General features: G+C 46.2%; 1 protein-coding gene across 15 annotated transcripts in view; it reads right to left on the bottom strand.

The window, feature by feature from the left end:
* Positions 1-26,842, bottom strand: part of BRPF3 (bromodomain and PHD finger containing 3) — a 34,260-nt gene that overhangs the window by 2,519 nt on the left and 4,899 nt on the right. For 5 of the 15 annotated variants that reach the window (XM_049833239.1, XM_049833232.1, XM_049833238.1 and 2 more), the window contains exons 2-13: positions 24,611-26,013; positions 23,423-23,579; positions 21,823-21,954; positions 19,662-19,790; positions 18,972-19,284; positions 17,589-17,855; positions 16,920-17,423; positions 14,478-14,571; positions 11,966-12,063; positions 9,900-9,997; positions 7,744-7,898; positions 61-5,009 (exon numbers count right to left, since the gene is read on the bottom strand). In XM_049833239.1, coding sequence (XP_049689196.1) covers positions 4,826-5,009; positions 7,744-7,898; positions 9,900-9,997; positions 11,966-12,063; positions 14,478-14,571; positions 16,920-17,423; positions 17,589-17,855; positions 18,972-19,284; positions 19,662-19,790; positions 21,823-21,954; positions 23,423-23,579; positions 24,611-25,995 — 3,516 coding nt within the window. In that variant the 5' untranslated portion in view covers positions 25,996-26,013 and the 3' untranslated portion in view covers positions 61-4,825. Of the gene's footprint in view, positions 1-60; positions 5,010-7,743; positions 7,899-9,899; positions 9,998-11,965; positions 12,064-14,477; positions 14,572-16,919; positions 17,424-17,588; positions 17,856-18,971; positions 19,285-19,661; positions 19,791-21,822; positions 21,955-23,422; positions 23,580-24,610; positions 26,014-26,842 lie in introns of those variants that run through there. The other 10 variants (XM_049833246.1, XM_049833245.1, XM_049833237.1 and 7 more) reach the window with 10 other exon arrangements.

Here is a 26,842-nt window from a genome sequence, read left to right as displayed (position 1 = left end):
ATCACACACTGGAAGCAGAGCCCCCGTCTCCCTCGCATGCCCCTCCCTCCTCATCCTCACCTTTATCTGCCAGTCCTGTCCATCCATGCTGCCTTTCTTCCCCAACTCCATCCTTCCCAGGTCAGATTTCCCTCCCCTTAGCTGCAAAGGGTCCCTAGCTTGGCCCGAGGACAAGGGCTGCCCACATCTGCTGCTGCAAGGAAGAAAAATAAAAATACAGCTTGTGGCTTTCCTCCTAGCTGCTACCTAAGCTCCAGCACTCCAGGCGCTGAAGCACACGTTAAATATGTATTACCCACCTGCTACCCTCACTCTCCTCCCCATCGCTGCCCCAAGCCCCCACTCCCCACCACTGTGGCCCTCACCCAGCCCAGTGTGGGGACCCCGGCTCCAGGGACCGCCGATCCTGGACACATCCTGCAAGGCACAGCCCAGTGAGCCAGGGCTATTTTGGGAGGCTGGGGCAGGAGAGGATTAATCCTCAGCACGGCAGCACCATTAGGTTTTGTCACCTGCTATCCATCTGCCTCTAAGGAGCTGGCTCCACGCAGCTCCTTCCCTCCCATCGTTTTTTCTCACGGAGAAAAGCCTGAGGCCAAACCCATGCACAGCGCCTGGTGTGAACTCCCCTGTCCTCACCAAAGGGGACTGGGACCTCCCTGAGTCACACACAGTGGAGAAAGCTGCCCCCGTTTTCTCCTGAAGCATACTTGCATTGCATATATATGCTATGTCTATATAGAAAGTGCTAATTATACTTACCGACGATTATAATGAGCATGCAAGGAGAGCTGTCCCCCAGATGTACCTATGGCTGTGGGTGTGTAGTCAGTACGTGAAAAACTCATCCTCTGTCAGTGTGGAAGCAGCACTTGCCCTAAGGAGACCCATCCCACAAATAAATACACGTGTGTGAGCACCCACCTGCGGGCACCCAGGGTTGGGCATGGCCCCTGCACCCCCCTGCACCCCTGAGCCAGTGCTGCGGCAGCCAGAGGGGCACGGACCATCCTGCTCTTGCATTTTGATCTCCTCCGGGAGGCTTTTTGAAGGGCAGGTCCACAAGCAAGACCCTCCTCTGTCTCTGGGACATAACTCGTTCATGGCCATTACCTGCCACCCTTGCGCCCAGCACCTCAACAAAAAAACGAAATTCAGAAAATTAGGAAAGGTTGCAGAAATCCAATGAACTTCCCCTCCCCTTGATCAAAATCTGCCGGCCTTCGGCATCGCCCCAACACCAGATAAAGAGCTATGTCCTTATCCGGCCAGCGTGCTGAGCCAGGGGATTTTCTTGCTCTCATTGATTTTGTTTCTTCTTTTTTTGTAACTCTGAAAAGAAACACGGAGAAACAGATGGGGCAGGGCTGATGGCTGCACCTGCAGCATTGACAACACCAAGCAACATGCACCACGTAATCAAGGGGAAATTAAACTTCTCTGCCAGAAAGTTTTGCTTGCAAAACTGCAAATTAATCACTGGTTTCAGGCGAAGGTGCCGTTGGTGGCAGCCCCAGGAGATGCTGTTGCACCAGCTCCGGAGGGACAGTGGATCTCAGCAGCTCCCGCAGGTGCTGCTGCCAGGGCTGCCAGTACAAACTGGTACTGCAGAGACCCGTGGCAGCCCTGCCTTCAAATTGAAGGCAGAAGCATCTGAAAGGACAAACGTATCAGGGGGAAAACAGGAATTTAATTACTCAGTATTCAGTATCAGTTGGAGATGAGGGTCAAGGACCATTACAGCATGGCGACTGCTGGGGACGGGAGATTATTGGAAACTAGGGCTTTTCATGGATCAGGCTGACAATTGTCTGAGCCTGGGAGGCAGAGGATGTGTCGGCAAGGCAGGCAGAGAGGCTGGGCAAGGAGGTGAGAGCCAGGACGAGGCCTCAGAGCAGGTGACTGTATATGTCTCCTGCTGAGTTTGTGGTGCTGGAGCTGACAACAGGATGGGGGGAAAGAAAGGGAAAAGCATCCCCTGGCTCCTGCAGGGTTTTGCATCACAGCGGTGGATCTGTGCCTCTGGCCCCAGAAGGGCTTTGTGCTCGTGGTGGATGGGAACGATACCTGCATCCTCGGAGAGCAGCAGCTTCCAGCGAAACCTGGGGTCTATGCAGAGGGGCGGAGCAGCAAAGGGGTCCTGATGGTGCACCACCACCTGCGGCAACATGAACCTGTGCAGGGAGGGAAAATGCATCTTACGGAAGAGAGACAATGCAAGAGCGCTGCTAAGATGAGAAACCTTCCCCAGCCAGGAGCCAGGGGCCAGCCTGGCTTCAGAGTCCGGCCCTGCCATCGCTGCATCGCTTGGCTCCTGTCTCCGTCTGCTGGCACATCTCACTGCCCACGCCCCGGCATCGCAGCAGCCCTCAGGACCACCAAGGGCCATGGGCATCACCAGCAGATGGGATTCAAGCCCCCAGTTCCCATCCCTTCGGGGTTCTCGGCCACCCCCCGGTGGGATCCCATCCTGCAGCACCCAACCCTGTTACCCATTGCACAGGGAACAAACTCACCTCTTTTGAGGCAGAAACATCCCTCCATGTGTCCCTTCCCTATCACTGCTCTTTGCAACCGCTTTACGCCTGCATTTAGGACAACTGGGACAAATAAACATCATCACATTAAGTAGTGTCCTGGACCTCAGGACAACACTAGCAAGGAAGGACTCTTTTTCTTTTTTTTTTATACATTAGAACATTTATTTCTCAGAGAGAAAATATAGTCTCAGACAGTCAGATTATAGTAGGTAAAATTAGCATTTTTTTTTCTTTACAAGCATAGATTTTCTTATTACCTCTCTTATACCATCTGATATAAACAATTCTAGAAAGCAAATAAACTCACTTTCTACAATAAATAGAGCGATCTGTGCTTTACAGCAGACTGACAGTAACGTTTAGGTCCCGTAGCAACAGCAGGATATTAGCCAATTCAAATTCTAAAATGTCATTTAAAAAACAAACAAAACAAAAACAAAAAAACCCAACTCCCAAAATCTTAAAACATATACACAGGTCACAAGTCCACAGCTGAGCTACCACCTGGAAAAGTGTATGTTCCGTTAAATAAATTACACTGTGTGCATATAAAAGACCCAGCAACACAACTGAGGACTTCAAGAATGGTGACAATAGGTCTAAATAATTTAGAACAATATTTTACAACTATATACACAACATCCTTCCCTAGCCACACTCCATAGGCATGATTATTATTATTATTATTATTACAAAATCCTATGCCCCATCTCTATATGTTACAGGAATCTTCCCTAAAGTGTGGTTCCATGTCCCAATGTATAAGAAGTGGTATTTTAAAAAAGTAGACCAAGTAGAAATGGCAGTGATTACTCCCCACTATTCATTATTATTATTAATTATTATTATTATTTTGACCCCACATTCTCTTCAGTATGAAAAAGTTAAAATAATAAAAAAATATTGAGTTAAAAAGCGAAATGATGATATTCAATCTACAATCTTGCTCTGCACCTTTGGTTCTTAAAATGGGAAAGCAAAAAGGGATACACAACAGAAGAGATCAGAGAAATCATAAAGTCCTTGGCTAATAGAAAAGATTTTGTTATCAAGTTTCCAAACATCAGTTGTCCCTGTTTTTTCAATGCAAACCCAAAAAAACAGGGATCGTCTGCAGAGCTGGGTTTACTTGGGTTTTAATGGATGACAACGCTGGAGACCCACACACCAGGGAAAGGATATGTGTGTGTGGGAGAAGGCGAAAAGGCAAAATGGTCGTGTGCTCTAGTTAGCGCTTGGTTTCAACCCAAACTGAGCCAGAGGAAAACGTCAGAGACAGAAAAAAGGGAAGAAAGGAAGAGAAGCCTTACACCAAATGTGCATAAACCAACACAAAAGATGTATCTCTCTCCAACCCTGATCAACCTCAGTGCCTGCAAAGCTGCTCCAGCTCATTAGACACCTCCAAAATTAGTTTTACTTCTTAAAAAAAGGAAGTTATCTTTGCTTAGACTCAGTATTGTACTAAACCATGATATGAAATGTTACTGGAACAAGCACAGTCACAGAAATCAGAATTTAAATGTGAAACTACCAAATAAATTTCTAGGACATACACACACACACACACACACAAAAATCAGGTAATTTTCTTTTTGTATTTAAAGCTCTGTGCATCTATGCATGTAAGTGTGTGCAGCAGAAGGGAAAGGTTACCAAAAAATCTCAAGCTTTTCTAAATGCAGTGACAGAAATCTAACATGAAACACTATGTACGTAGGCAGGAAAATCGTAATGTGAACTCCCAGCTACGATTTTTTTGTTTAATGTGATGGGACAATCAATGTCATTTAAAAAAATGAAAAGGCCAATGATGGTTAGGGTAAATTTGGCACAATAAAGTCAAGTTGGGATTTCCGTAAAGGATCCTGGTTCTGTTACAGTGGTGACGGGTTCCTGGGAATTACTTGGGCTGGCTGATGACTTAAAAACCCCGGCAGCACGGGGAAGGCAGGGGCGAGGGAGGGTGCATGAGGTCCGAACATCCGAGAGCTGTGCTCTGGTCACTGCATCAGCTCACCTTGGCTCCCATCACCTGGCAGCTTTTCCTAACTACCTTACTCCTGGCCCTGTAGACTATACATTTCATCTCCTGCCAGCTCTTCAGCAGGACACATTCAGAAAGAAGCTGGACAGGCTTTTTGGCACATTTCAGGGTACTTCGAGGAGTGCTGACAGCTGCTGGGAACAGCATCCCCTGGCCAGTCAGTGCACAAGACGGTCCGCTCTGCCAACACAGAGAGCGCGGGGTCTGGAGGAAAAGGAGGACCGGCCACCCCGACCCCTTACAGATAACTGGATGTAACAAAGGGATGATCTCCCCGCACGCGGCTCATGTGAATCATGGCTCGGTCGTATGCCACCTGCACAGACTTGCGGATGCTGGTTTTTCGTCCTTCCATCATCTTTAACTTGTCCACTGTGTCATCCACGCCGAGGGGATAGACTTTGTCACGTGGAAGCCACTGCCTGCAATAGAAAGCCCCATCACCGAGGGCATCAAGAGGGGAAACAGGGAAAGAAGAGCAAACACCTGGAGGCCTCTTGTCCTTGCAATGGTACACCTGAGCTCTCTGCAGGAGGCTGACTGCTCCGATGTGCCCGGCTCTCGTACCCGCTGCATGGCTGCTACAGGCCAAGGAGTTTGTCCTAAGAGTTTCCAAGACACGGCCAAGTACTCCAGCTCCTCAAGCATTCCCCACGTGTCTCAGCAGCAATTAGTCACTGGTTGTCATCTCCTCAGGAGCAGCTATGCTCATGTGATCTATTTGCTTATAGTTAACACCCCACAATGATGCTACAAATGTTTAAATGCCTGCATTTTACATGGAAGAACCACTTGTAGGCAAAATGCCTTCCTGCACAAGCATAGTTTATCTCTCCTTGGAGTCCTTACTCAAGGCTTTCAATGATCCTTGGAGTTCCAGGGGAAACTTGGAAATTCCTGTGTTCCACAAAGCAGCAAATACAAGGACTTCCATGGTGGAAACTAAGTTTTTATCCCTGAGAAAGCTCTGCCATGTTCCAAGAGACTGTAAGCAGTCTCTTGGGTGGGTAAAACTATCTGAGTATCATCCAGAAACAGGCAGCTTCCCAGTAGACACAACCCAAGCCCAGGTTGACGCCAAATAACTGATGACTTAAATTGCAAGTGCTTTGTCTATAGCAAGTTTTTATTGTACAGTCATTAGCCCAGGTTAACTAGCACACCCAGAAACATGCCATCTGTCTTTCCTAACAAAGTCCAGCCCCCAGGAGTTCAAGCTCAGCCACCGCTACCACAGTTTAATGCATCTCCCAGCCAGCCAACATGGGCAACCCAGGGCAGCTCAGCTTATCTTCACCACAAAGACAACGGACCGATTTCAGTCTTTGTGACCCATCTGCAGCATCACTGAAGTCAGCAGAATTTGGATCTGGCACTTAGAGGGGTTTTTAGGACTTTCCTGAGGCACCCTAGCTTCCCACAAACTGCAAACAAGGCTCTGAGCAGCCACTTAAGAGTGTAAACGCCCACCAGAGCTTGTCTTCAACAAGAGCAGGGCAAAGCCAAGGAAATGTTGATTTTTATTGGGAAGGTAGTTTCAATTACAAGTTTGGATTTACATTTTTCAAAACTGATGACTACAGCAACAGGAAGCATGGCACTGCCATTGATTTTCCACTAAAAATCATTAGTACTTCTTTGAAGAACAAGCTCTGTATCAAGTGGTTTTGGTAATCAGGGACAGTGAAACAATGCAGTGTACTAATAAAAAGCCTCAGGAGTGTGTCCCTTGGCACCTCTTTTCCCCAGAGGACACAAACATACTCATCAAGTGGTGCAAACAAGGTCCCCTTCTCAGCTTCCCGAGAAGACAGCACATGCTTTTCCTTTGCCTGTGTTGCACCTTGCCTCCATCTCTTTAGACTGCATAAAACACTGCAGCAACCCCAAAATGTAGGGGAAAACACTCCCCCTTGCTGCTTTACCCTGCTGTGTGTTCGGTTCTGCTCTCTCCCTGTGATGCACCTTCCCTCCAGCCGTGACACAGCCTCCGCGCAAGGTTGACCTCCTTCCTCCAGCCCCTCACCCTTCCCTGATCTCGTGGTTCTCTGCTCTGCCAGGGATGCCAGCAAAGACCTTCCCCAGGAGACTAAGGAGGAGAAGGGCTCTCAAAGTACTACAAGGCTCCTTTTTAAACTTTTGGTATCTTATTTTATAGAGGCAGCATCAGAAGAGGCAAGCCTGTTCTCTCCTCCATTCCCATGTGCACCCTAATGGCCCAGCATCCGCTTTGTCCACAGCATAAACTCTTTGGATCTGTTATCCCAGCTACACACAGGTATTGCCTCCTGTGTGACAATTTATTTGCTTGGTTCATGTTCCCAAGTGGCATTTGCTGGTTAAATAATCCAGCAGGTTCAGAATGCAGCTGCCTGCCTCATTGTGGGGACTCGCCTCTTCCAGCATAATTCTCCAATTCTACAAGTTTCCCATTGTTTCATACATAGATTTCAAAGCCTTATTGCTTATTTTTAAGGCACTTCAGTGGTTTGTGTCTTATTATATCTGGCTGGGTTATTGTTACTGTGTGAGCATGGTCAGCCACTGATACTAAAATCAGCAGATTCAGTCTCTCTGAGACAGAGCAGTAAAAGGCCTTGAGATATTTCACTTGCCCTGAATCAGGTGCTTACACCTACATTTTCCATCTTAAACAAGTATCTTGATTTGAAAACTGCAGGTGCTCAGCACCTATGAAAAATCAGGCAAGTCTAAATATGGAATAAACCCAGCATTTTGAAAATGTTACCCTGGAGATTTTTGGCAAATCTTTTGTGCAGCAGTGGAACTGGCTGCTCAGTCTGCTGGTGTTTTAAAGTCAAATGTTCACTCTAATTTGCTGCAGATTTTGACTACTAAATTGGCTCTTCACGTGCCTCAGTATTTTTGTGGTGATGTGACCCCTGGGTGAAGGATGCTGGGCTGTTCACCGTGGAAGGGGAGCAGTCAAATGTTGTACTCTTGGGCAGGGAAAGCAGGCTGGGTTCCTTATTTAGACTCTTCTTGACTGCTGAGTGTTTAAATTCTCCTATTTACATATAACATCATCATCATCATCATAATCCCTGTATGCTCCCATATACCAAAGATTATGTTGAATCTTCCCTCTCTGCCACAGCACTCGCCACAGGCCCCCGCCTGTCTGCACACACTCACCAGGTTCTCCTGTTGTCAAAGAAAAGGACAAGGAAGAGCTTTTCTCCTGCCTCTGTCTGCCTCTGCTCCCCCAACTTCAACACATCCATGGGTGGGACTGGGATGGGGACTCCATTGTGGAGCAAACCCTCGCGTGGCATCTTGGGATCGATTATCTAGTGACACAGGGAAAGGATATTTAAGCACAAAACCTTTCAAGTACTGCAGAGAATGCCTTTTGTTTTTTCCTGTTCTTTCAGTCTATCCAAGCTAGGCAATTAAAATCTACTTAGGATAGATAAGCAAAATTGCTTGTTCTGTCTCAGCAGCTCCTTTTAAAGAATTCTCCTGTCCTCAAGACTTCCCCTGTGGAAGGGACACCAGTCAGTCCAAAAGCCAAGCACCTGATCTTAAAAAAGGGAAAGGATCTAAGTATGTGGTTCTGTGTGGATGTAGATGCATTTAGACTAACTGGTAATTTAGTACAAACTCAGTATTGTTGTGTTCAGCAAAGGATTTCCCTTCCTCACTCCAAACTCATACAATAAGTGTAACACCATTGCTGTACTCAGCCGGCATAATGCAATTTTACAACAGCTCCGTTCTGGTGCAATTCAGTTGACTTCAGCGGCATTGCTCAGATTTATACTGGTATTAGATCAGAATCAGGCCCAATATTTTGAGAGAGTCGACAAGCAGTGCCAGCTTTATCAGGCTAGGGGAATGCAGACTATAGTCATTTTGGAGAGAAGTAACAACAGATGGATCGATTCTCCCATATAAAGCAGAAATGTCAACGTCCAACATTTGTGCTGTGTGACCACAGGAGGAGAATGAAACAGCAAGGGGTGGATGCAATACTCAGTCTTCTCTTCTTTGCCTCCTGATCTTGGCTCCTAAGGGCTTGAAAAAGCAGCTTGGCTTTGACATTGGCCAGCTGTAGGAATTTATTAAGACACTTTACCATGGCAACAGATTGCTATTAAAAAAAAAAACCTTTTTGGGGGGCAATCTCAGTGTTTAAAGCCATGCTAAGCATAGTTTAACTTTGGCTGTAGCCACATGAAGATCTAAAAGTACTTTGGCTGGCCAACACAGCTAGCAGATCCATAGCTGTTCCCTCCTCTGGCCTCCCACTTAGAGTAAGAGCATGGATGAGGGTCACTCTTATAGCAGAATCTGCCCTTTTTGACAGCATCAGAATTGTGCTCAGCCATGGCCAGGCATACATGCTGTGTCAGCTTACGCCCAGTTTCACAGCTCTGCTGCTTGGATGTAGAGACCTGTATAATTTCCATGATGACTACACTTGCTACAATTTCTCAGCAGTCACAAGCGCTGTCTGTCTTAAGGATCCCAACCATAAAGGTACTTAAGGGGATGGCTGCAGCCATGCAGAAATTACGTGGAGCAGAGATGGCAGGAAGTGCCACATCTCAAGGGATATATTTAAAAGTAACAGAAACAACAAACCATAGTCAGCTTATCTTATGTTCTTACTTATATACTTACTTCAGCAATCTCTGTTGATAACTTAACAAGTACTTAAAAGCCTGCAGTGGTACTGGCACTTCCTAGCAACAGCTGCATGTCATGTCTTGCTTTGGAACCAAGCGCGATGCTCACTGAAGCCAGGTTTATGGCTTTCATGTTAATAGTCAAATATCCAAAGACGGATAAATATTAAGGAAATATCATTCAAAGGACTAGGTGCATATATTCTCATATTTAAATCAAACATATGGTTATTGCAAGAGGATATATACATCACAAGGCCAGTTGGGCACCCATATGTGGAGATGTACTCACTATATAGGAAAAGGTGTGGGCAGTTAGACACCAGTGGAACCTGGTGCCTGCCCTTACAAAATTTAGGTCTTCTCATGCCAACAGTACTGATTACTTTCCCCATACCTGCAGAGTGAACAGGAGAGGAGAGGAAAGATCTCCTCCTATCCCTGGCACCGAGAGACCAATGTTTTATGAATCCTCTGCAATGCTCTGAAACAATGAGCACAGGGAAAATTAACTGTGCAAAGGGGAAAGAAAAAAAACCCCACATATTGCATGATTTTGGGAAGTTTTCCTTTTCTGTCTGGTTACACTGCACACTAGCACTGTGTTCTGGACTACCTGCACTGCAGGTACAGGCTGTGAGAGAGCAATGGGGTACTTACCAAGGCAGGGTAGGAGGGATAGCCACGGCATTTGGCCCACACAAGCTCCAAGGGCTCCAGCTCAGCCTGACTCTCAAAGGACATCAGGAGAGTCCTGCCTAAGGGACAGAAGGAGACATGGCTTGGGAGGGCAATTACTAGAAAAGGGGTTATGATAACACAAGAAACCACACCGTCATCTAACCCAGGCATGATGGTCTGCACTGTCTCAGTAGCAATTAGCTAAAACAGATGAACTACTGTTGTACTTAAAACATACTGACAATATTTTTGTTTTAATTTTTTAACCTATTTGCTTCTGCAGCAAGCAGAAATCTGGAATTTCACCTTTTTTTTTTCTTTTTTTTTTTTTTTAACAAACCTATTGCCCAGCTATTCATCACACAAAAGCATACATCTAATCATTACTGTGTGCACATATGCACAATTCCATACAATTTCTCACAATCAAGATCTAGAGCAAAATGGAAAGCCACTTATTATTTGTACTTATATGCACTGGGTATCCAAACCAGAGGTGATAAGACACATATCTCATCTGTAGTAAGTTTATGATAAAATTTAACATGCAGTGAGATCCAGCCTGGCCACGGTGAATGTCCAGCCTTCTTTATGCTCTGTCAGTACAGTCACGTTCCACATTAAGATAATGCCACAGTCTCCTAAATCATGGGTCTAAGTCTATGCATGCACATAGCTTCAGATGAGCTCTTCAATATGGAAATATTAATCAAATTCAGTTCTGAAGTGAATAGCTGCTATATCACTGAAATCAAATGGGTATACAAGAGATGAATTTGGTCTATTAGGCTCCACCAGGCCAAATCCATCCTCAATGGAACTGATGAAGCTGTATCTGAGATTAATTTGGACCACTGTTCAGAGAGCCCCTTTTTATTCCTCCTAAATACAAGTATCTAGACGATTCTGATACCATATACTTTGGGGCTATTTGATCTCTGCAGGAAATGCCTGGTTCTAGTTGACAGAAGTGTATTAGTCATCAAATTTTTCAAACTTAAGTTAGAAGTATTGCAAAAGATCCATTCAAGACATGAATAACTAACCTGCCAGCTCCTGATCCTGGAAAAGGAGTAATTTTCATTAATGCAAATTTTACAGCAAGTAGTGCTTGCTCGGGGGCAGGGAATGGTCAAACACTGGCTTTACCAGAAGTCAAAATGAATCTAGAAAATGCTGAGTGCAACCCAAATGAGCACCCTGCCAAGATGGATCTGATATGCTTCTCCACTATTGCATTCCAGATGTATTCTTCCATTAATGAACTGATGTTTAAAAACACAGAATTGTCCCACTGATTCTAATTCTTCCAGTACCAGCCCTGCTCTGTAAGCTTATCTCCAAAGCAGATTGCTGAGCACATGGGGTCCAGGATAATAATGGTTCCCAGGGAGACAGGAGCCAGCGCACAGAAGCTGTACAGAAGGGCACAGGCGTATCAGGGAGTCAAAGCTGAACTCTGATTTCAGCATAAACCTGCAATAACTCTATTATTAACACACTGCAAGAAAGACAAGAATCTGGTCGTGTGAGTGCTGGAAGATTGGTGTAGTGCCTTGGGTAGTATTAGAGGAGTGTGACTTAATTTCACTGATGTACAGCACAATCTGACAAAGATGACTTTGTTACAAAGACCTTGAAAGCAATGATAGCAATACAAGAGGGAACAGCTATGAAGTCATCTCCAGAGAGACCCCTCTTATAATTATGATTTACTGTTTGTATTGCAGTGTCACTAAAGAGGACTAGTCCCAAAACAGGAGAAAGCAGTGCCAGGCACATTACACACACCAGACCTACAGAAAGCACCCATCCAAGGGGAACACAGGGCACAGGCAATCAGCAAAAACCTTTTATGCAGTAACGTAAATTTGTAACAAAGCAGGTAACGCATGGGCAGGTCAGCAGCCTGATCATACCACATGGATAGTTTGTGCAGGGCTGGTTCCCTGCCTGCATTGAGACCTGCTCCCTCTGGTTCAGATGGATGTCGGCCCTACGGTGTGGTGGGACGGGAGCAGGGTGTGCTGTACGGCCATTCTCACCTGAGCTGCTGTAATCAGAGTCTCCATTCACACCTTCCAAAAAGGGCACCCGAGAAAGAGCTGGCTTCCCTCGACTTCGCTTGGGAGGCATCAAACCACTATTAGAAAGATATGGAAAATTAGGTATTAGGAGAAAACAGATTGCCCTTGAAAGCAAAGCCAAGTAAATTGATTCCTCAGCTCTGTTTAAAATACTGCAAAATTACTGTACTGGTGCACCCTTGACATGAAAATAACACTGAATACTCAAGCAAAATATCATTAATATGCCTCTTCTGGTGAAAGTACGCTGGACAACACCCCAGCTTTGCCATGAGCAATGAAAGGGGCTTAGTGGAAACCAAGCTATGAACATGAGGAAGAAACCCAGCAAAGACTTCATGTTGGAAAGCATATATGCAATTGGACTCTTATCAGCCCGTGTCCTGAACATCCTTTCACCTCATTACTACAAACATTTCAGAAAAGGGACTATCTCCACCTCAAGCAATCATATTTTTTCACTTACTGCAATTCTTTCTTTTTTCTTTTATTTACAGTTTTCTAATAACCAGCACATTCTGAGTGAATTTGGTGCTCAAAAAGAAAGAGTGCATAAACAGCAGTAAACGGAGCTGTTCCTAAATAGAATAATTGTAGAAGTTATCCATGAGACACCAGCTTGGTTTTAATTCCTTGTTTTGTGGGTGTCACATAGCTGTAATGTAATTTTTGCTATGTGAATTGCTTGCAATTATTGTAATAAGCACTTACACCACACTTTTCATCTTCAAAGTACTATACAAACATCAACTAACAAGTCCCCACGCTCCCCTGTGAATTCAGATTTGTCTCCCTGACTTATAGATGGGGAAACGGAGGCAAATAAGCTGGGGCCATAAAGCCAAGACATGGTTTAAAGGTGAGTTTCTGGCTCCTGGTCCTTTTCTGAGAGTATCCTCACCCCATGTAGGATTTCTACATGACTCAAGGGCCCTCATTTAAAAGACACTGCAACTATGCGTGAGTCCAGGTCTCTCCATTTTGTTCCCTTCGGTGCAGCTCCTTGGCTTACGGTAAGTTTATTGCAAAAGCTTCTTGTGAGATCTGCACGGGGGTCACAGTAGCATCCAGCTTACAGAAGAGGCAATGACTGAGCTGAAGATCTGGGCACACAGCCCAGAGAAGAGGGGAGAAATGAAGAACTGGGTGGGTGTCCCATCTCAGAGAGGAGCTGGAGGTCCTATGCCTCCAAGGGGCTCAGCATGTGCTAAGAGAGATAATTTACTGGGGCAACACCGGCTTCTCTTGGGCTGCCCAGAACCTGACCGTTGAGGTCGGATCACTCTGTGGCAGGGAAAAGCCCTCGCACCAAAATTGCTCCTCCAAACCCAGGGCCTTGCCCCTTGTCATGAGCACGAAAGCCTTCACAAACAGATTTATAATGGAAACACTAATCAAACCTTAGCTACAACTGCAAAATTATACACCTCTTTTGACAGCTAACATTTAGGATCACTCTGCATAGCAGAGTGAAATTTTCATTTGAAAAATGCTCCTGGGATTCAACTCTGCTGCAGAATAATTTGTTACACAGCTAATAGTTTTAAACTGTAGCTTCAGTCCTGAGAATGGGTGTGCATGGGGAGCTTTAAGTGCCCAACTGACATTGCAAGCTTGAAAACTTACAGGACTTACTGACCACATGCATTGAGAGGAATCATAAAATATCTGAACATATTTCTCTAGTGATGGGTCATCACCCTCAGGGTCATCAAACACAAGCAGAGGGCAATGATATGTTCAAGGCACTGAAAATACTACTATCAACTAAGAAAGTCTTGCTTCTGCCTGTCCTGGACAATCTCACCCATCAAGGTTAAATGTCCTCAGCCTGTCACTCACAACACACACAGACATAATATAATATGATATAATGGCATAATATAGGCATAATATAGGTTTTAGCGTGCAGTAAAAGGGCTGTGAAATGACTTGAGTCAGTGTTAGGAGGGCTGGACAGGTAGATAAGACCAGAAAATGGATATGGTACCCACATATGCCTACTGCAACTGACCAAAAGAGGACAGATGTTTGCTTTAAGACTGTTCAGTCCTGTTTGAAGCGCCCAGTTCTGCTTTTAAACGTCTGAGAGGAAGAAAGCAGCAATTCAGTAGGCGGTAGAAGTTAAGCTTCACCTGCAGTGCTGAACTGGACATTTGAGTTCACAGTTTTTCTAGCTTTGGCTCTCAAGAACTGCAAGAAGGTAAGCATCAGCAGAGAGGACATGTATGCACTGAAAAACAGAAGTGTAACAGATACCCATTTGCTTGAAAAATCAAGCACTGCGTTTGGGACCTATAGCTTAAGAGAACAGGATGAAACCTGAGAAGCTTTTTGTCTTTAGGCTCAACACAGAAAATAAGTAACAATTTGGGTTGGGTTTGAAACAAAGAAGTCGAACAATAAAACCAGGCAGATTAATCCAGACACAGAAGGTGTTCTGAGGAACAGTTTTGCACAGGCCACTTACCTGCAGGCTTCAAACACCAGTCCACCACCCAGGCCAGAGCTGCACTCAGAGTCAGAGCCGCTTTCTGCATTCTTTGCAAAGCCATTAGTCACTCCTGCCAAGGAGACAAATGGAAATCAGCCCAAAGAAGCAGCAGCAACACACAGAGATGCTACCAAGGCTCAGGTAAGGTCACTGTCCCATGACTCCCAGCCACAAAGATGCCAAGTGCTTCGACCAGAGAAGGAAATTCTGCAGAGTTACCAAGACTCAGCTGCAACCAAAAGGTGAGTAATAAAAGTTTCTATCCCTAACACATGAAAAATTAGGCTGTCTCTGAAGAAGTAAGTGCTGGAGCAGTGCCCAGGGATAGTATAGGAGAGGTCCATGCAGCACCCAGCTTGCCAGGGAAGCCCAGAGGCCAGGAAATGAACCACTTGCTCATCTGGCTTCAAGTGTATTTGGAAAAGACATGGAGGCTTCGCACTGACTGCCACGGACTTCTCCCTGCCTCACCCCGGGCCTGGCTGGTCCCTGCCCGTGGAAGCAGGCATATAAAACCACAGCTTATTCGGTTACAGGTTTCTTGCTGAGAGAAAACCGCTCTAGGAAAAATTCGTTGCTTCAATTTCTCAAAATGAGATTTTTCCAGTGCACAGAGCAGACACTGAGGAAGCAAATTCCCCCTGGGTAGAAGAAGGCTCCCCACCATCTTCCTCCCTGGCCGGTACAGATGTCACTGTAGCTGTAAGCGGAATATTTCACTTCTTTGCCCCAGACGCCAACAGCGCTGGAAATCGTCCTTTCACTGCCAGGTTTCCTGCTCTGTGCACCACAGGGATACCTACAGAGAGATCTGGGACCACCTCTGTGCTTAGACAAGATCCCACAACCAGGGACAGGCAGGACTCGACAGGGAATGACCCCTGAGAGCATCCCTGAGCCCAGAGCAGGTACAAGGCGGCAAATAACCACTACTTTCCCCCGTGCAGGGACCCACCAACCCCAGGTTCCCCGTGGGCTCATCAAAAGCCCATCAACCATACAAAGGGCAAATTCATGTCAAGGCCCCTATTGTTTTTCCAGCTGTAAATATGGAATGGCCACAAGGAGCACATTTCTGGGAAACCTCTTGTTCTGACAATCCCGATCACGTTGACCTGCTCCTGCGGTAACACAATTTGGCACATCAGACACTCCCTCCAGTTAGGAGAAATCAATTGCATTTGAAACAGTGGAAGGAGCTGAATCACAAAAGCAGTGCTGCAATTTATAGGAAAAATACACCAGTGCTGCTTCAGCAGAGGAAAAATGTCACTGCCTAGTTATCAGTGATTTTCCAGCATCCTGACTGTATTTTTCCATTTTTAACTTCAACCTCTCATTCTGACCTGTATCCATTATGGGCAACTCCCCTCTGCTTTAATTACTGGCAGATGATGACGGTGAGTCCCTCAACTCTTTGGAGAAGCCATTAGTCTTTCCTTTAACCTGTCCTGGTAAGTCAATCCCCACACTCAATTGCTTTCCTCCCACTCTTGATTTGCTAGTGATCTTCTGACATCCAAATAACTTTAAGAAGACAATATTTGAGGTATGGGCTAAGTCAAGCCCTACAGATGTGAACTATCCCACAATGGTTGTTAACACAGAATTAAAAAGAAATCAGATTGCTGTAATTCAGATGTTCCTTTTCACCTTGTGTTTTACCAAATTTCATCTCTGCTGCTTATTCTTATTTGCAGATCTAATTTTAAAGGAACCTGTTCAGTATTCCCACTATTTTATCTAAATCCCAGAACTGAGAATACAGATGATTTAAAAGGAACGTTTAACATCTCATCTTACATGGGTGCTGTGTTGCTGGTCCACTGCACACTTCCAAACCTAATGTACCATTTCTGCAGCAGGAAACTCTCACTCCTAACAGTGGTCAAGCCAAGGCAAACGATTCCACAAGGGCAGGAATGCCAACACTTCTCAGTCCTTACTGGAGAGCCTGAGTCTCCAGCCAGGCCATTCAACAGCTTTGCAAGCAGATGGGCATGTTGGCTTGCCCTACAAAAAATGGCAAACTCTCTCTTACAGTAGCCCTGCTGACTGGTAAAGGGAAGAATTATTTGTGACCTTGCTGGGCTTCATCTTGTTACCCTTAAATATTTAAAATGGAGGTGTCTACAGCTCAACTAAGTTACTAGAAACTCCATGTGGAGTTCGTGGAGAAGGGAAGTGCAACTCATTACAGACATGTCTTGTCTGCCTTATTTTAGAAATCTGTGGAAGAGTTGAAGCTTTCGTCAGGCACATCTGGTTATGGAGACTACGCTTCCCTCAAGCATAAACTGAGTTTCAGTTGAGTAGTTTGGATGCAGATGTCTTTACTCAGCCCCAGGATTCCCACTCCCTCATCCCCATCTCACAGTTTCCATGGGTACAGAAGGAAGAGAAATCCCAAGGAATTACCTCTCTGTCCTGCCTGCCTGGGCGACTTCTCTCCATCACTCTCGCTGCAGGTCCTGCTCTGTGGCCGCTTCCGAGCTTGTCGCTCGCCGTCAGGGCGGGAGGGTGAAAGCTGCCCACTCTGCCTGTGGTCCTCCCCGTTCTCCAGGGAGCAGTCCAGGCCCCTTTGCAGCTTCACCCCGTTCTTAGCTTTTTTAAAAAGGACAGATGTCCGTCGGCCCACGCCGCTGAAGGGGGGGCTGGCAGGGGTGTCTGCAGGCGGCAAGGCCAGTCCGTTCAGGCCGTTGTCGCTGAGCAGGCGCTGGAAGGCTTGGCTCTCCCGCTGCAGTGCCTTCTTGTCGAAGACTTCCCTGTCCGACATCACCCTCTTCTGCAGCTGATTCAAGGACTTGCTTTCACTGATGGGTTTGAGTGTTGGAGGGTCCTGCAGAGACTCCAGCTCCGAGAGGGAGGGTGCGGGTCCTGTGGGCTCCAGAGTTGGAGGGTGTGGGGGCTTGGCATCATCTGCTAAAGGAATAAAGAATCTGCTTGAACATTTTAGAAAGAGTTATTCCCAGAACTACCAACAGCCACTCCCATCTTTCACTAGGGCCACAGACAGGAGAAACAGCAGGTCTTGACTGTTGACATGTACTAGAAAGCTGGATCTAAAATCCTGCTGCAACCTCTCACCTTTCTCCCCTTCCTCATCCCCTTCCCTTGATGTTTTATCTGTCCCCTCTTCCCGCGGCACAGGCTCCCCATTGGGTATGGTCTTGTTCTGCTGCTGGGCCAGCTTCTGCCGAATGGAGTTGATCTCCCGTCTCAGGAGCCGGATGCGTCGTGTCCGGGCGCCGCTGGACCGCATGGTGCTCACCATGTCTAGCTTCTCCAGCAGCTCCTTCAGCTGGGCCTCTAAGGAGAGGTGAGCCCGGTTCTCCGGGAGGAGGATGTTATCCACTGTATCAAAAGAGATTGTAACAGTGAAGGGAAGGAGTAAGGCTTCTTGAAGAAGCATTTGGGACCACTGCCATGCCTCATTTACTTTTATGGTATTCATGAACCAATTGCTTTAGTTTGGGGATTTAGCAATTGTTAACCCTGGAGCTCAGACTTCCTTCCTTTGGGTAAAGAGCAGCTGACTTATGTTGCACTGTCCTCCAGCTCCCGTTACTGTCCCGGGTCAACAGTGAAAGGACATGTCTCTGCACCCCACACAAGACAGCTCACAGTCCGGGTCCTTGGCAGGAACCTATTTCATTGCCAGATTAAATGACAAAATCCCACCACAAACAGAACTGGCCAAAACATAACATGTTTGCCATTCCTCTGGCTCTGCTGAAGGGCTGGCATCCACAGAAGCAGAGCAGACAGCTGAGAGACGTGCTATCATACACCAACACAAATTTCATAACAGACTGTCTTCTGCATCCAAGAGGGCTGCAACATTTAGGAATCGGACGGCAGACTGCAAGCTCTGCATGCTGGATAGCAGCAGTATTCTGTACTAAGTTTAGCCAAGTTATTCAACCAATGCTTTGGAGCTGCATCTCAAGACAGCTGTAGGAATGGATGTGGTCATGTTGTGAAGGGAAATTCTCAGCTAGAAGGACTGCTTGTGTCCCAGAACCTTAACCTCACATCACCCCCTCCCAGCCCTCAGTGCTCCATCTAACCCAGTTGCTCTACACCTTGCCAATTTACAATGAAATGATGAGCTTTCCTCAGAGCAAAGAATGCTAGATCCACCTTTGCACTGTTCTTTAAAATACGAAGTTGGTACTACAGCCATGGCACAAATCAAACAGCATGGGCAGTTACAAGGCTCTTCTGAGACCGACATGCACTAGGAGAGCTGGATCTAAGCTGCACCTAGCTCGGAGTGCCTGGCTCACCTGAAATCCTGCTCTTTGAGGCTCTAAAGGAGTTAGATATACACTTAGGTAAATACATGGATAGGAAAATTCTTATCTGCTGAATGATGGCTATGATTTCCATGCAGGCTGAGTGACATGCTCAAAACAAAGAACACAGTTATGATCTGCCTGAAAAAAAAAAAGCTTAATAAACACTCACCATCCTCCCAAGAAAAGCGGTAAAAGTCCTCGGTTTTGGGTGACTCAGGCAGGTGAATCCCCACATCAGTGTCAAAGCCGATGTTTTCAGCCTGCCGCCGTGCATGACGCAATATCGCTCCTCCAAGGTCTCTGAGCCGGACAGCTGCTCGGTGGAAAATCGTGTCTTTAGCATTATACCTCATGCAGTTGGTAACTATAAGGTTAAAGTCTTCCTCAAACTCATCCAATGTTCGGTACAGGTGGGACTCCAGCTTCCGCCTCATGGTGGAAAAATCCATTGGGTTGGAAATGAATTCCAGGTAATCTGGAACCTAAACATATAAAACCTGTACAATTACAAAAACCATTTACTAGCCAACTAGAGCGCATCCATCACAAGCACTCTTAATGCCCTTTCCACTGGCAAGGGACAGTGCCAGCAGTTCATTTCTGTGTCACCCAGTCAAGGCAGACACATCCTGGCTCTGCAAAACATTATTTGTCTGAGACGTGCTGAAGCTTCCAGAAAACAACACCCTTTTTTGGCCCAGAAGGATACCCACATTGTGAGTCCTCTTTAGATATTCTTTAGTCCACCAGCAGCTTGGGACAAGGTAGTTTGTGCTTCCAGGGTTATGACAGCACATGAGCTTCCGCCCAGCAATACTTCATCTACAACCCGTTAGACACCTCTAGGAAAAAGACTTGCCTCGTTCAGGTTAACAGGCTCTGCGAAGATTTGGGCAGCATCCTTCTCCTGCAACAGGTCCAGTGTTGTGCGCAGAAGTACATTGAAAGGGGTCAGCTGTAGCTCCATAGCAGCCTGCTGAACCTTGACCTGGGAATGGGAAAACAGCAATGAGCAGTTATCGAGGACAGGATATGTGAGTGGTGTCTCCCTCCGGTTTCTCCTGAATCATCACCCCACCTCTACTCTGTGGTAGAAACCTCAGGTCATCATACCACTAGCCTGGTAGACTCATTGCTGAAGAATTTCTGGCAAACATCTTGTCCTCTCCATGTGTAGGATGCACATTAGCAGACGGCACTTTGCAGAGTCTAACTGCACAGTCCGATCCTTTGGTAAACAGGGAACTCCTGTTTATCCAATCCCATAAAGCCAAAACAAGAGGAAACCCCAGAAAATTAAAAGATAATACAACTAAAAATGAAAACAGGAAGAAGCTTTTCATGCCTGGTAAATTATCCTGTAGAACTCCCTGCCTCAAGATATTATTATGCCAATTAGCAACACTATACAAAAGTTAAAAGTATGTAGGCGTTCACATGAACAACATCCATAATTAGATGAGAGCATAAACAAAGTTTAAGATATAAGCTCTCACACTTCAAGGCAGAAGCCAAACAACAAAAGTGGTTAGATGTCTTCAAATTCCTAATACAGTTTCTGACATCTTTTATGAAGTCTCTAATACTGCCTGATTTCAAGCAAACAAGTTGTAGCACTGGTTTGATCTCTTACACTGAAACTATTCAAAGGAGACTGGAACAGGATAGAAGTATTTATTTCTCCTTTAACATTTTAATTTCTTTGATCTTATAATCCCTCATTATGTCATTAAATCAACCACTTCAGTAGCAAAGGAAAGCAAGTCTGTTTACACAAAGCAAACTGTATTTGATGTGCTAAGCAACAAGACAGTATCACTAAGAGAATGAATGAAGACAGACGTAAAGATCACATTCTTCCCCAAAACAGGAAAGAAGCCGCACAAAGACTTAGGACTCTGGAGCATCCTTCTCCACTCACCTAAAAGCTGGGCTGGAATAGAGCTCAAACCAGATATGCTTTTCTGTGATATCATATCCTTTTATAAAGCACACCATAGTTTCTACAAGCTTTTATGGATTTAGCCAACTGTGATAGGGATATATCAAGATACCAAAAGCAAACAAAGCCCAAGCGTGATTTTTTTTTCTGATCCTCCTACCTAAAATACATCCACACAGCAAGGAGGACTGAGCCACTGCTGTTAAGTCAAGGACAATGCAGCAAATGAACCAGTGCTGGCATCAAAAGGACTCCAGAAAAGCTGTGGGCAGTTTCTGGCCACAAAAAATTAGTTTGCAGACAAGCTGTGATCACAGAGGATGCCGCTTTCCCTCTGCCTGGCTCCCTGCAGACAGCCTGAGAGCACCCAGGCAATGCCTGAGGCCACATGTACAGGCTCACCATGCGCAGGGCGAGTCTTTCATGATGTTGCCCTTGAAGATACTCATGCCAGATACCACAATTGTCACTGCAGCAACCAACCAGGTATGGCAAGCAAAGACCCTCAACAGGCAAAGCTGGTGAGCATGGGAAGCAACCTTAACTGGTGCAACTTTGGAAACTGCACACAGATCAAAGAGGAAATTGGAAAATTCAGTAAATGGTCTCCATCTTAAAACTCTTCCTTCTAAAAAATGTACTTAGAGGGCAAAGCACAGGAATTTTTAGCCTCAGAAATGAAGAGCAGAATCTTGATTTAGAACTCTCTCTGGAGTAGGTGTTACCAAACTCCTGAAATAATCATTAAAGGAGATCTAACTTCTACTCGGCAAAACACTTGGTCCATGCCCAGAAACAGAAGGGGTGCTGTAGGTCAGGAATCAAATCCACAGTTAGTTATGCAAATACATTTTTCCAGCACTCTGCAGCCCAGCCCTGGTTTTGAGGGCAGAGGCTGAGCAGTGCGAGCCTGTGGCTGACACAGGGAGGAATATGCTCTGCACATCCAACAGTCATACGCTATGAAAAGAGGAAAAGGCTAAAGAAAAACTGTCATGTTCCTCCTCTGCCTCCTGCAGCACAGTGTTTGCATGGGACCGAAGCTAAGTGCAGCAACTTGACAGCCAAAACTACCTACCTGCTCCCGTTTGAGTTTTTCCCTCTTACGGATCAGCTCAATGAGCAGCCGTGCCCTCTCCAAGTCATGCCGCAGTTTTTGCCAGTATTTCAGCTCTTCCTTCACTGCACTGGTCTTCTCATCCTGCTCCTTCTGTAAGACATAGCAGTGGTGTGAGATGAAAACCACGACTTGCTTCCTGCATTTCCTCCTCTTTCTAGGTATCCCCTGTGAATTGCCCTCATAGTCTTCCTCCTGTCTACTTGTCTCTTGTTCAGACTATGTCCACTCCTTCCTACAGCATTTAGCTGTCTAACAAACACAACATCAGCCTTTCTGGATTTTATGTTATCTGTGAAGTTAGGCCTAAATCATACTGCAGCTACACTCTGGGAACACGCTTCAGTGCATGCTCATTTACATCCTCCCTGCTTTTATATCCAAGTTCATTACAGAGGCTGGAAATTTTTCTGTTGGCCGCTGTGCATCGAAGAGGCAGCCCAAAGGCAAGGCAAGCAAAAGCATGGGAGAAAAGAGCTATTATTATCATCTTTGTAACCACTACGAAGTAGAGCCATGGAAAGAGATTCGCCAAAACACAAAGGAACAGCCAACACTGGGAGATGAGCTCACACCTTCCAAGACACAGTTCAGTGGCTTCGCAATGCAATCAATCATCCTTTCACTCCTAAATCTGTAGCTTTTTAAATGGTTTTGAGGATATAGCTGAAGTGCATACACTTTTGCGTGATTGCCAAGAGAGGACAATTGCTTCACAAGATCTTGATGGTTTATATTTATAGGACATTTGTTCTTAAGAACTTACTTGTGGTAAATTGCCAACTTAATACACCAAGGAAATGCTGCACTTCCCCAAGCTCCAGACTGATGAGTGGGAAATATTTTTTTTATTAATCATCCAGAGCAGTCTTCATGTAAACCAAAAGCCTATAAATTCCTCCAACTACAGTAAAAATATACATGCACAACGTGCACAATACCTACTGACAGGCTACGTTAGAGGGTAGAGTCCGACTGCCTTCATTACTTCACCAACTACTTCTCATGCCAAAGGCACTGCTGTTTAATAGCATCAAGATCGAGCAACTCTGGATGCCAGCTCAGAAGAGGAAGCAAAGGAGTGCAGTGCTGATGATTATGTCTAAACTTCCATATGAATGTGCATGGGAGGGTCGGAAATTGAAGCTGCAGGAAGAATGACCCAAACTGGAATTTGGCCAGGACACTGGAGCTAACACCTAGTTTCCTGAGAAGGGGATCTTTAATCACTCATGAGGAACGTGGTTTTAGAATTCAGCTAAGAGATCAGTCCACCAAGGGCCCATCACACCCTTGCACAATCCTGGGTCTCCTGACTTGGGAAAAACTCTTACCTGCTGGCTCATCAACACCAATACTAGTGGCACGAAGGATATCCCACTGAAACACCAACTCAGCTCTTCAGGCGTGAGCATACCAAGAGGAGACCAGAAGTGACTTAACTCACATCAACCTCTGATCTTTTCACCCTCATTCCGCTTCCCAGCCACACATCAAGTGCATCTCCCCCCAGAATGCAAGCCCTCCATCCTCCCACGTGGGTTCAGCTGGGGACCAGTACCTGCTCCGCGTTCCTCTGGGACTGGAGGTGCGAGTGCAGGCGCCGGATCAGGGGCACCCCGTTCCTCGCCTGCCGCTTCAGCAGCCAGTAATTGTGGAGCCTCTGCATGAACTGGTTCTTCCTCTGGAAGGAGAGGCCACTGCAGATTTTGTTCAGCCTAAAGGAAGCAAAGAGGTGTCATGGAGCCAACTGCAAAGAAATCATGACTCTGCAGACCCTGGTGATACCATCAGGTTTCCCAACAAAGCTTCACGGTGTTCTGTCAATGCACACTCTGAACTACACATGCAACTGGTACATATGGGATGTGCCTACTTTTCACAACATATCCCTGTATTAGTACCAGCTCAGATGGAGGTTCTCACCAAGGTCTTGCCACAGCACAGTCAAACTATGCAATCATCAATTCGGCTCCAAGCCTTAATTTCAAAACTACTTTCAGTGTCAAGAACTTTCCAGGGGGCCATTTAAGCGTGATGTTATTAAGCTGGAGTCTCAGAAACTAACTTGATAGGAGTCCAAGAATAACCTATCACCCATTTTAATCTTTTCAAACCATTTGTTAGACTATACATGGTGCCTTATCAGCAGTTTTCCAAAGCTTATCTGTTAAAATACCAGTGACACATCACCACACTTCCTCAGGCACCAAAGGAAAACTCAGCACTACCTAGTTCTGCATGAGAGAGAGCTGCAAGAAAAAAATACACAGCCAAATTCAAAGGTGCTTGCAACACTGACAGGTTTGACATACTCTGTAATAAAAAGAAGAATTAAGAAACTATGAAATGAGGAGATTAAAAAAAAATGTTAATGGTGGGATGACCCCTATCTGCCTGCCAACCTGTAATGCCTGAAGTATTTTAAAAACACCTTCACAGCCATCTATGTGAATTCAGATGCTAGATGAGTGTTTGCCGTTAGAGACCCCCACAGATTCTGCATTACACAACAGTTTGGGACAGCTGCTCGGCAAAGCAGGGAAACTTCAGTGTGCCGCAACACTCACATGGAAGAACACTGGTCAGGAATGATTCTGCAGAGCACTCTTTGAACACAGTTATTGCTAGGTCTTGACTGAAGAAGATTCAGTGTTTCCAAGGTCAACAACAAGAGGGACCGAGTCCTCAAAACAGACCCTGTCCAGCTCCAGCTGTCCAGCTCCTTCCCTAAACCTGCAACACTCACCTGTAAGAGGGGATTTGTGTGACTGTCACCATGGGCACAGACAAATGCCCATCGGTCACATCACCAGGCTCCTTTTTGATCTTCTGCTTCAATTTCACTTGGTTCTTTTTCAGAGACCCTTTGGGAGGGCCAGAATTGGCTTCCTCCTCTCCCTCCTCCTTCACAGTGTCCTCCTGCCTCTCAACACTAGCAGCTGGAGACCCTTTTTTCACTGTCCCAGGTGGGGAATGACTCTCACAATAGGCAGTCTTGCGCACGGTGAATGTTGTGCCGTTGATGCTGGTCTCCCTCATGGGTTCGATCTTCATGAAGAGACCAGCCCGCTGGGCACAGGTGACGTGGAAGGCAGTGTAACAGTTTACCTTGTGGCATTGGATAGCAGCTCCCATGCCCTTCTGCTTGCAGATATAGCATGTGAGCTTCCACCGAGCCGGGGGGATGTTATTTATCCCTTCAATGGGCTCCAGGAACACAGTGTTTGCAAAGCAGACCTCTGGGATCCAGATGGCACAAACCACGTGAGCCCAGCGGCCATCGCTGGTCTGCTTGAAGGCTCCACCTTTGTTTGGGCAAAGGACACAATCCACAGGGCGAGAAGGGGACTGCAAGCAGCAGCGGCAAAGCCACTGCCCCTCAGGGATATAGGGCACGCCATAACACTCCTGGTGCACGGCCAGATTGCAGATATCACAGAACAGGATGACATTGCTGTTGTGACACTCATCATCCATGCAGACACAGCAGAAGGCATCCTCATCGATGAGGGACTGCTGACCCCCGTTGTTCCGGCTCTCGAGGTACGACTCCTTTTCCAACCGATCCACCAGCAGCTCAAAAGTGTCAGCAGAAACTGTCCCATAACCATCATCCCTTCTCTTCTCATTGACCATTTCCAGCCATGCCAGATCCTCCTCATCCATGTCATACTCCACCTCTACATCGAGGTCCTCAGGGGGCTTTTCAATGTACCGGTAGTAGGCGGCAGGGAGAGGAGGGGCATCTGGCTGGCTGAAGGAGTCCACCACGCGGAAGTTGGGCTGGGGTAAGTGTAAAGATGTCCCTGGTGCATATTTAGAGCAGGACTCTTTCTTCTTGCCTTTGGAAGGTGTTTTCTTAGATTTGGAAGGGAAAAGGGGCTGCTCGCTGTTTTCCTTGTTGCTGTTGCACTCTGTGATGTCCTGGGCAGTCAGCTCATCCTCTGTGATGATTTTTAGGGGATCATAGATGCTGATGCGATGAAGCCGCCCATCAATATCTACCTCCACAATCCGCTGGGCCTGAGCGTATGTCAGTGTCTCCCGAGTCGGTGAGCACTTGAGGCTGTAGGGCGAGGGAGAACGCCTCCCCTCCAAGTTCTGCCGGGACCTTCTCCGAGGCTTCCTCATCGCTGCAGTCCAGAGACCCTGTAACAAAACAGGACAGAGGACAGTGTAAGCCAAGGAGACGAGCAAGGAGCAACACAGGTTCAAAAACTCACTCAGCATTGCAACAGAGCAATATTTCTACTGGAGACTCCAGCAAGTTCAGGCTTGCTGAGTCTTTACACCTTCTTAGATACAAGCAGGTAGCGGATATATCAACCACTTCTTACAATGTGTACCAGAGCAATGCACAGCACTCTCCAACCTTCTCTATTTGCATGTCAGGAGATGTATATACCCCCCATAACACCAGATGAGAAGAGCTCAAATTAATTCTACAGCATAGCATCCAAACACTCTGCTGTGCATCCAGCTCAGCAAATCATTCCGATCCCACAAAATTCAAATAGCACTTATCACATCTGCTTGCACCGTTCAAATACTAAGTTCACACAAGCCAAGGAGTTCTTCTCTCTTATTTTGCCTGTGGTTGTTTTTTTTTATATACCCAGTAACACACACAGTGTGCTGGATGTTTTCCAGGTGGAAAGGAAAGCACTGTTCCTGTCCTATGAAAGCAGTTCCCAATTTTTTTTGTCACTGAGCTCCATATGAGAGAACTAGCAGTGCTCCCTCAGTCCAGGAGGGAGATCCTCCAAGTTTCCCACCTCAGGGCTGCCACCACTACTTCTTCTTCCTTTCCCACACTGTGGATGCAAAAATCCTGTAATGAAAAACCATCCTCCAGCTTTGCTTTCCCTTCCCTTGCAGATGTAGCTATTCCTTACACCCCTCTCCAGATAGTGTGCACTGAGAGGACCGTGTCTTTCCCAACATGCAAAATGGGTCACAAAAGCCCAAACAGAACCAG

Source organism: Accipiter gentilis, chromosome 29, assembly GCF_929443795.1.
Source record: "Accipiter gentilis chromosome 29, bAccGen1.1, whole genome shotgun sequence".
Taxonomy (NCBI): Eukaryota; Metazoa; Chordata; class Aves; order Accipitriformes; family Accipitridae; genus Astur; species Astur gentilis.
Note: the sequence above shows the minus strand (reverse complement) of the source record. Positions and strands in the feature narration are given on the sequence as shown.